This window comes from Plectropomus leopardus, chromosome 9 (genome assembly GCF_008729295.1).
Source record: "Plectropomus leopardus isolate mb chromosome 9, YSFRI_Pleo_2.0, whole genome shotgun sequence".
NCBI classification, from domain to species: domain Eukaryota; kingdom Metazoa; phylum Chordata; class Actinopteri; order Perciformes; family Serranidae; genus Plectropomus; species Plectropomus leopardus.
Window position 1 is genome coordinate 15520080 of NC_056471.1, and position 11173 is coordinate 15531252.

General features: G+C 39.4%; 1 protein-coding gene across 1 annotated transcript; it reads right to left on the bottom strand.

Moving 5' to 3' along the window:
- Positions 1–736: 736 nt before the first annotated feature.
- Positions 737–11173, bottom strand: LOC121947951 (putative monooxygenase p33MONOX). Its single transcript, XM_042493156.1, has 8 exons — positions 10976–11173; positions 9843–9959; positions 9057–9244; positions 8758–8869; positions 8388–8503; positions 3506–3657; positions 3171–3346; positions 737–1953 (listed from the first exon to the last, which is right to left on the bottom strand). Exons 2-8 carry the CDS (start codon positions 9868–9870, stop codon positions 1748–1750), a joined length of 978 nt encoding a protein of 325 aa, XP_042349090.1. The 5' UTR covers positions 9871–9959; positions 10976–11173; the 3' UTR covers positions 737–1747.

The following is an 11173-nucleotide window of genomic DNA, read 5'->3' on the forward strand; positions in this document are numbered from 1 at the left end:
AAAGGTAAACTAATGAATATTAAACTTATTTTGCAATAGCCATGTGTTTATATTTTAAGCTTGTTGCGCCATCTTCTGGCCAAATACTGTAGTTAAAAGTTGGTCAAAAGTACTTTCACCATTTCACAACAGGGGTCAAATTTCACCTTGACCATGAGTTGATATCACACCAGTGGAAAATTCAGGTCTGGTGCTGGTTGACTTTTTTACCATGATGAGAAAAATTTAGAAGACTATTACTGCTACTTTTACTTTGATGCACGGTACAGTTAATAAATATGAAAAGGGAGAACTACCACCTGTTATGGGAATTTTGCACGTTTATTATACACCCCCCCCCCCCCGCATTCATCATTTATTTTCTTTCTCACTTGTTTAAAAAAAATTAAATAATAAAAATATATTAAGCATAAGATAAGGCTGCACTTTCACAGCACAATTAATATTCTGCTTTAGTTGTGATTTGCCAGGCAACCAAAGGACAATGCCCACTGCGACACTCAGAGCTCTAAAAGGGTCACTTAAGAACACTCGTCTTTTGAGACACAATTGCCATGATACTTCTGATAACAAAATTGTGTCTCTACAATTAAAAAAAGCACAATGTTTAACACACAGAATTAATTTGTGAATTATTGTGTACTCTGTAGACACAAAGGTGTGCAGAGTATGGTATAGGAGTAGGCTGCTTGTTATATTTCCATATGGTTACACAAAGAAAATATCCACAGAACCATTTTGCTTGTTAGTATCAGATTTATTTACATATGTAAGTAGGAGATCATCTCCCTTGTGCAATTACTGGAATTCATCAACATCTTCAAATAACAGCAGAGATTCTTGTATTATGACACGGAAAATGCTAATATGAAAATGACCACTTCAATGCTTTGTATTTTTAAAGCGCGTTGGAACAAAATTGTGACGCAATACAACAAAATGTGATAAATCCAACATAATATCTACTGTTTAGAATGAGTGATGATTTAAAGCAGAACAATATTAAAATACTTAAGTTGAAATAATAATAATAAAAAAATCACTTCAGGTCATCAGTCATACTCTCACAAAATAAGATGCTCATCCATATAATTGAAAAAAAAAAAAAAGAACTGTACTCAAACACGCTGCAAAAGCAAACACGCTGCAAGTTTAGGCACAATTTCAGTCATCCCACACTAAACTCTGCATGCTCACAGAGAAAAGCACTACACTACTAGAAATCTGTTAATTGCAAAATAAAAAAAAATGAAGCAAATGAGCATTATGAATCGAAATACCTTGTCAGTTTTATGAGAGGCAATGCTTAGGTAATTAGCTTGAGCAAAGGACTGACAAGATATTTCAACTTCCATCTCATGCCTTCGTTTACTATGGAACAAGGCAATGCACGCCGATGCACCCATAACGTGACAGAATGACAGTAATAAGACAAAGCAATAACATCTTAAGGGATGGCAAATGAAGCTTCTTCATATGGTGTTTTATTTGGACCAACGAGCTGGAAGAGACAGGAAGGGGAATAATAGAAGATGGTAATCCATCAGAGTAAGTCAGCTGGGAGGAGTATCAGTGCAGTGATGTCTCTGGGGCTGGTAGGCTAATACTAAAGGTGGTCCTCATTCCTCTCAGCCTCAGTGAATTTGCAGGGAGGCAGAGGGGACAGAGAAAAACGAGAAGGTAAATGAGCAACCAGAGGGAGAAAAAATGTGTGGTTCAGAGGTGCTACTGCACAGCTGGCATGGCTTCAGAAGCCCGAAGGTGTCAAAACATTCATGTCCCGGGGTTTAAGTTTGTGTGGCCGTGTTGGCGCTCGCTTGGCCTCGATGCCCGAGATTTCAATTTTGGGGGGCATGAAGTTGGCAGGGTCGTCTACCTTGAAGTTGACCTGGGGTTTGGTGCCATCCATGGTAGTGGATTTCTGCATACCGAAGTAGGATTGCAGTGAGAAGCCTGCGAGAGAGACGAGGAGGTGGAAGATGATGTTAATGACCAAACTCCAGCTGTTATAAAGAGAACATCTTTCGTGTCTTCATATTTAAGTTACTTTAACCTCCTTACGGTTGGGTGTGGTTTCCCAAATGTGAAAAAAAGGACTCACAAAACATTAATTACACATATTGTTTGTCCCGTGTTGGTCTATGTATTAAAACAAAATAGCTCCTGTGTAGTTATACAAATGATAAAAAGGCCCCATTTTGATTTTTGGGTACTGGGACATCCTGTTGTTCAAATTTGGATCGCAGATTGAGTCCTCAACAAAGCCCAACCCTGTCACTGGAAATCCCTGCTGGCTTGAAGAGCTGTTCATTTCCAACCAGGGTTCATTGGGTTCATCGTTGGAACCAGCGCTGAATGCCAACACCGCAAAAACAAACAGCGGGGCCTCACCAGTCTGTTGTGGCATGGAGTCAGATAAAATTTTCACCACATTCCCAAAGTAAATGCTGGGCGTCCCAGTTATAAAATATCAGTTTTCTCCCATAAAACTATTTTAACAATTAAAAGTAATGTATGGCATGAATAGAATATCATGAAAATTATATACATTATAAAGTAAGTCACATTGTGAAAGGATTGTTTTTTTTACATAAAGCACATATTCATTTACTAGCTCAAATATTACAATTCATATATTTACCTTTTTTATTGTCGCATCTGTATGGGGGGAGGTGTGGGATTGTTGTCCTCTTCTTTGTCACTGTGCCTTCTGCACTAGGTTTATGCTGGTGTGGCTTTTTTCGGGATGCCATTGTAACGGTGACAGTCGTAGCTGGTGCACTGCCTTCAGATGTTACAGTTGCAGTTCATCTTCAAACTATCTGCGTCCGTATCACTGTTCTTGCGCGCTCATGAATTCTACACTGACAACTTCTTTGGAGATTGTTATGGTTTGAATGCAGTTGTTTTGTTTTTTTGGTTTGTTTGTTTGTTTGTTTGTTTGTTTGTTCACCTTCTGTCCCCTGACCATTCAAACTTTTTTTTTTTTTTTTAAATCATACCTGACGCTTTTTTATGTCCCAGAGACTGCAAAACACCCTTATGTTGGAACCGTTGGGGTTCAAGATAATGCTCTGAGATTCTCTGCTGACTACTGTCTGTTTGTACTGTAAAAAAATGACTGTAATACAGTCAAGATCCGAATGCAGGACTTGATATAAATCTCTTACCTGTGCTGGTTTCACAGCCAGGGTCAGTGGGGGACTTCTGTACCACAGGTCGATTTCCAAAGAAGCTCCACCTCTCTCCTCCTCCTCCCTCATTTCCTCCCATGTCTGTGCTGGGGTTGGGACTGTTGAGCTCTGGGGTGGTAAGAAAAGGTGAAGGGCTCAGCTGGAACCAGCTCCTATTCCCGCAAAACAAGAGTAACACATAAATATACTAGCATACACAGAAAGGATATGCCATAACAAAACATGGGCCATTTTGGGAAATGAAGCATGTTTTAATTAAGGACTCTGGTGCCACTGATTCCAACATAGCATTTCAGCAGCATGATACCTACCTGCGACTTAGAGCCGGTGATGTGTGGGGACTAACACAGGGGGTGACACTGGGGGTGACGGAGGGGGTGACAGATGGGGTGCCACTTGGGGTGGATTGTCCTGATGTTGTACACCTGTCCTCCTTGAAGTCCCCGCTTGGCATTCTCAACTTCTGCACAGACAGGAAAAAACAAGCAATTAAACAAACAATGAACAAATTATCTTCACTGACCCAGAATCAACCTGTACATTCAAAAGTAATTACAAAGGTTTTAACATTCTTAACCATGGCTGGCGGGTTGTTAACTTTGGACTTGTGCACCCTCTACAAGCAGCAAAACTCTGATCTTTATTTCCCCTCATGTCCATGTTGGACTAACGGCCCATGTTTGTGACAAATGCATTGGTCTTATTTAAATAGCAAACATGTCCTGAATACACAATGAAAAAGGTCAGAACTGTTTTTCTGCACCTGCAGACCAAAAAAAAAAAAAATGTGCGTCACAAAACCTCAGATCCTATCACCTTTGAGCATGTGGTCTAGGTGGGAAAGAGAGAGAGAGAGAGTGGGGGCAGGGGGCACAGAGAGAGGACCACTCTGTGATAAGTTTGGGGGATTTCATGAAACACATCAATATTAAACATCGCAGCCTTCATGCATGTTTTAAAAAGTTCATTACTGTAATGAATATAAACTGCTTGAAACTCATTAAGAAAACTGGCTGCTCTACCTGCAAACCACAAGTCCAGCTGAATATAACCTTTGCATTACACCTCAACCTCACCTTTTACTCAAACAATAAATATTCAAAACCAAGTTTTACATTCTGATAACCAACCAAATACATGTTCAACCATACTTGCCTTGACATTTAGATTTATTTCAGAAACTCTGGAAGAATATTTTAATGTTCAGTTTCCATTCAATGTGAGTATATTCCTATCCATATGTTGAGCATCCTTCCAAACATGTATCAGTATTGTAGTGGTCCTGTATTGTGCTCAGGGCAATGGCAGACTGCAAATGAATAAAATGAAATGCCAACATGTCTTTAAATTCCCTGCGGAAACCTTGGGTATGTAACCTGCTGGATATCATCACTGATCCAACCCAGCTGGACACCATCCAGCATATTCCAAATTAGGCTACAACAACATTTTGGCAGTTAAAACTGTGTCAGTGGATTAAAAGGTGGAGGGCATAGAAATCCCAATAATCACATGTTCAACGCTGTCTTTCTCATCCTATTTATAAAAGAAAGGCAGGTACATAGTACTGTGCAAAAGTCTTTGGCCACCATAAATGTGTTGTTTTAGCAAAGGTGTAATGAGGATATTTATATATTTGTTTTCTAGCCTCTTCATTAAGATACAAACAAAAAACATAGGGAACATGTACAATATATTAAAACACCAAAACCTCTGAATAAACTGGCTTCTTCAGACTGAGGTAAAAATTAATTGTAACCTACTTAAAGGATTATACATTGCTCCCTTTGAAATCTCTTGGGCAGACTATCTTGAAGTTTTCTTAAATAATCTCAACCTGCTTTAGCACTTCCCAGAGCTCTTCTTTAGACGTGAACTGTTTTTATTTCCTTTCTCTGTCCAGGTTATCCCACACTGCTTCTACAGTTTAGATATGGACTCTGTGCAGGACACTCCGTCACTGTCAGTTTTTCATCTGCTGTTTTATTCTCCAAATATGATTTCACTGCATTGGCAATGTATTTGGGATAACTGTCAGGCTGAAAAGTAAAAGTAAAACCATCCCAAATCCAGACGTTTTCCAGAAGGCATGGCATAGTAGATTAAAATCTGTCAGTATTAAACAACGACAATCAATATTGAGCTTTGGGCATGTCTTTAATGCAACGTAGTGTAAATACAGCAAAATACTGTAAATTTCATATTGTCTACTCTGGTAGTATTTAGTAAACAGACTGCTTAGGAGTAAACAGACTATGTATAATTATTGCAACCTTGCGCTAAAATAACAAAGCTTGAGTACTTCCAAATACAATTTCTATTATCACTTTTATAATAGCACAAGGCAGGCAGAAGCGGGGCTAGTGTGGATTATGTTTTTAAAAATCCGAGCAAATGTGAAAGTCAGTGGAACTGCAGCGAATTCATTTCCTCAACTGTGTTAACATATAGTTATCTTACTTGGTAATACACGAAGGACACAAGCCCAGGCTTGTGTTTATATTGTTTAAAAATGGGAGAAGTCTCTGGGAAACTTTTTTATTGTAATTTTTATTCTTATTTGACGTTGTCAAAATTACCGTTATGTGAAGGGCTAACATTGGTTCGCGGATGCTAAGCTAACCGTGGATAAACTGCCACATGACAACTGACGTCTTTTTACCCTATAAACCGATAGAGATACATACTGTGCTAAGGTTGCTTGAATAATGAGCTGTTACACCAGTCTTTGTGATTCTAAATCTGCTATTAAACCAACAGTAGTTTAACTAAAGCAGATGTAGTAAGAGTAAACGTTATGAAGAACTCTTCGTTGGTTTGTTTACTCGCGTTAGCTCCAATGCTAGCTAGTCTACGATGTTGCTTTGCTACCGGCCTGCTTTCCGGTCGGAATGTACAATTTAGCTAGGGCTAAATACGATCGTTTCTTGACATACCTTTTTATGATATGATTTCTTTGACGTTCCCGTCCGTTGGATGCTTTGATTTTGTCCATAATTAGCTGTTTAAACACTTTTTTTTCTCGAAACGACAAAGGATGGCGTCTGTACACACTGCTGTGGGCCTCGACAAACGTCTCATTAGTAAGCAGCTCGCTGATTGGTCCATTTGAGAAAATAAGGGGGCTCGAGCCATTTCAGGGCGTTGCCTGGCAACATTACTGCCAGAAGCCCCTGTCTGCGGAGCCTGCACAGAGCTGATTATGTAATTTGTTTACCAAGATGTTTTTTCCCCCCATCTTTACCCTGCAGTCAGTAAACAGGCTAATCAATGACAGGCAACCTATAGCTTGTTTTGAGTAATAACACGGACACCATGATTCCTTTAGTATCCTTCATTATGTGCTTCTGACCTTGAGTGTTCAGCATCTCAACATTGTGTGGCCTTATGTTGTTTTCCTTGTGACAGGTCAGCTGAGAGCACTTGAAACATGAGCATGGAGGGAGGTGGCATATTGGGCAGAGAAGCTGGCCAAGTTTAGCCAGAAAAAAAAACACAACCTTTGTGCACTGACAGCAATCGTTGCTAAACTTCCATCTGAACCCATGGTCAGAAGATAAAGCCTAACATTTCATCCTTACAGATAATTAATATTTAACTCTCAATTTTGTTTTTCTTTTTTTTTTTTTTTTTTTTTTTTTGCAAGTCATAGCTTGATGACTGAGATGTAGTCTTGCTGTCAGTGCGCAAGGGGTGTTAATGGACTGCACTATGGTCATGAAAACAAATTTCCAGAGCTTGCGTAGCAATTTCACACTTCCAAACCACATTTCAGCAATTTGTTGAAATCTAAAAAACTAAATTTTGCCAACAGTTCACTGGTGGTAGAAAAAAAATGTGAATTAAAGTAAAAAACAAAACAAACAGATAAAAAAAAACAACCTCATGTTTACTCCTGGTTTGTTACAGCCTAATAAGATCAAATTTTATTCATCCTAAGGAAAATAGCTGCATAGCAGTTGCAATAAAAAGTGGCAAATATGAAAAGCCTAAGTTAAAGGGAAACATTGGTATTTCTCCAAGACCTCATTTCCCCACATATTTGTGTCTAAACTGCTATTGGAAACAAAAACACTTCTGGAAATTGTTCCTGTATTGAGAGCCATAGCAGCAAAACAGGCTGCAATCTAAAGCAATCACAGAACATCAGTTTACATCCACTGAAAGTGTTAGTTTTTGTCACTGACAGGCTCATGTTGTTATTGAACATGTCTGATAACTGCACTGAAAAGACTCCACAGAGAAATGAAACTTTTTTTTTTTTTTTAACTTTCTGCTGGTCTGTTTGATATTGTGACCATGTCTCTCTGAGGGAGAAGAGTTGTTCTGATATCTTGCAGACTTTTTCCCATAGTCAAAATCAGCTACATATTCAGCCGTGACACTGACAACACTAGACAGTGCTTTCTGTACTCCGACACAACACACTCTAACATGCACACCTCTCTTCAACTCTCACTGATGTTTCCACCATTGACACCTTCCATGACATTTTAAAACAAGAATTCTCTTTGAGTTAGACTTGGTCACAATGACAAACAGAGGGGCAAAATGTAAGGAACAACATTTCATTTCTCTGTAGGGTCCTTTCTGTTATGTTATGCGTCACTTCCGATAACAATGTGAGCCTTTCAGTGGCAAAAACAAGCACTTTTGGTGAATGTAATTACTCTGCTTAAATTCCCACAGGGTTTACACTGCAGCCTGTTTTGCCACTGCGGCTCTCTCAACACTTGACCAATTTCAAAAATTATTTGTGGTCTCTGTTATTCACATAGACACAAAAACATTCGAAAATAGGGTCCAGCTAAAAAAAATACCTAAGTGTCCCTTTAACAATTAGGTGTAAATAAGGCTCAAATCCAACATACAAACAATACCAAAATGAGGTTACACTTCACCATCAGACACACCTGTTCAGGTTCGTCAGGTATATCTGATGAAGATCACGCCTGTGATCTTTCATTTGCACCTGAAGTTTGTAATAAACCAGCAGTAAGCAAGAGAGTGTATAGGAGATCTTTTCTGTTTTTGTGTATTTTTTTTTCACTTTTATTCAAGTTGTGCTGCCCTCTAACACACTTCTCACACCTTCAGGTGGAAAGAGATATTTTCAGTTATTCATTGCAGTGATAAAACTTACACTGCTCCTTGCCACATCAAGGCTTGTACCTCACATGTGTTCATACTCACTGGCAATGTGCCGTAAAGGCGGGTCTCCTCAGTAGAGAGCCCCTTGTGGGGAGAATACCCGGCATCGGTGAGCCCTGCCTGGTGCTCAAACTTCTGGAGGTTCTCATGGGTCTGCTCTGAGGGAGGATGGGCACACAGTCAACAGTGGAGACAATATGAGTCAGTGTTTTAACATGCTGCACTCCATTACATCCTGCTGATACGCTGAAGATTGTTTTTCCAAATCTGGCAGCCAAGGCAGCGGCCATTTGGTGCAGCTTACGTAATTCTGGGACATGTAGTAAAGAAACTTAGTTTGTCTGTGCCTTTGTATCTTCAATGTCTTAAACATTCAAATAAATTAATGTTCTTCTTTGTTTTGTTGACTTACTGATCATAAGTGAGCTCATCAAAGAGGTGGCTTTGGCTTTCACGACAGGCACTGGGGACTTGACAGGCACTGCTGCATCTACCGTCAACATCTTCCCACCACTCTCTCTTTCCTGGTCACACAAGTGAACACAGTCATGATTATCATGCAAACTGGTTACATTACAAATAGGAGCTAGTCAAATGTGCCCAGGCTGGCACCTTCAGGAAGTTTCACACAAGCCAATACAAACAGCATTTTGTTCAGGTGACCAGTTCAGAACAATGTGAACCAGATACTCAAAGCAAACGGGAAATCACCTCTGCAGTGTTCCTGAACTTGTGCTGTGGAATTACAGGGTCCTTCCATAAGATGTTGACACTGAAGTCTGAAGGGGGTGAATGTATGGGTGCATCCATGAGATCGTCATAGCTGACATTGCGCCGAGGCATTCCAATGGGAGACGAGAAAGCATTAAAGAGCCCGGACGACGTGCCAGGCTCAAGTGCTGAAAAATGAGAGTACAGAAGAAATTTTAGGACAAAAACAGCAATCCTTTTACAAGTGAATCCTTTGAAACCTGAGCAAATTGGCTTGATTTCTTTCAAAAACAAGAGAAGGAAATGAGCAACAAAAGAAGAAATTTGTCAAAAAGTACAAGAAAATTACCAGAAAATTAGCGTAAAAGAAAAGAAAAGAAGAAACACCAAATATAACAAGCAGGGCAGACAACACTTGGAAAAAAATGCTTTAAAAATATAATAATAGTGTAATTTTATTTTAAATACGTAATCATAATGAATGTATTTATATTTTTTCCATAGTTTTTTTTCTTCCTTTTTTTCCAGAAAAAAAATCTCCTGCTTTTTTAAAGATATTTTTCTAATTCTATTAGTTTCTTGCAATTTGTGGAACATTTCTTACCAAACTGTTTCATGACTTTTTCCCCACGATTTTGAAAGTCATTGCACCCATTTATTCAGGGTTCAGAGGTTTAAATACTTGTGAAAGGTATCTGACAGCAGCATAAAAAGTAATGTTGCTCCAGGTTTCAGAGAGTTAAAAAATGTTAAGAAACCACACCAAATTCTTATTGACTGCATTACCTGGAATGTCTCCCTGTTGTGAGGTCATCTGGACACCAGATCAGATGGAGCTGACCACAAGAGATTGTAGGTTGAAGGTGTAAAGGTCCACTCTGCTTAGCTTTGGGCTCCCGAACACTTAATCACACAACATAACACAGTGTTGTACAAGGATGCACGTATAAATGACTGCTCCTTTGTAAGCAAAGTGTGTCATGCAACATAACATTGATGTCAGTCGGAAATGAGGTTCCTAAATGTTACTTGCGTGTTTTTATGAGCGCATGAAACACGTCAGAGACTGACTTTGGACAGTGCATAGTGTCCTGTTACTGACTTGCTCCAAATAGAATCAAAGAGTCTGGTTACAGCTCTGTCATTAATTTCAGTTTATGTAAGAGTCATCCTCATTTACCAGACTCTCCTCAGCCAAAAGCAAAGAAAAAACAACAACAACTGTGTATTAAAGCAGGCTCATTTTCACAAGAAAATGAAACTTTTTGATTTATGGAAATAGTAGAATAGAATGGAGCATGTCATTAGTTCCTTGTGGCATAAAATACAATGAAAGCAACAGTCATTCGTCTTGCATTATGGCGTACCTGTCTACCTCTGTTATCAGTGCTCTTTATCAGCCTTGTCTGAGCTCACTTTCCGTTGCAATCCACCTGCATCTCCCTCGCTTAAATGAATGACCGTGCGCTGTATGCAAAACCCTCATGTTAATGCCGGTAGATTTCACAGTTTGCAGATCTGGACCGGTGGCATTTTGTAGCCTATTCTGGTCTACTTTGCAGACAGCTGACATCTAACCGAACTGCTGCTGTTCACGTCAGCACTGTGGGGAGCCAGATACAGTGACTTGCAAAAACAGGAACCGAAGTCACGCCAACATGGGCGTGTGGGAATAACGACCAAAAAATCTGTAAACTATAATTAGCCTTTAGGATAATAACAATTTACATTTACCGAGGCCACCTGAGTAGGCTACTAAAACCTGTCGAGTATTTAAACATGAATTAACTGGTAACCTATGTTCCATATTGTCTACACGTTAATTTTCATTGTCATTTAAAATAATAATGTTCACTTTGCAGCATTTACATGAAGTACAATAGACAATACACTTGTCGTGCAGTATATTTAACACTCACCTGTCAATATTTCCTCTCCTGTCCTGCCGAAATTATTCCACAGCTGCACTGATTTCTTTGCCACAATGACGCCGACTTGACAGACTGAACGAACAAACACTGAAGCCTATATGTTTGCTCATCGGTTGGTTCATCCATGACTTTTGGACATGCAGAGTGTAAACAGACCGCTGAGCGCCGCGTTCACACGCCACAAGA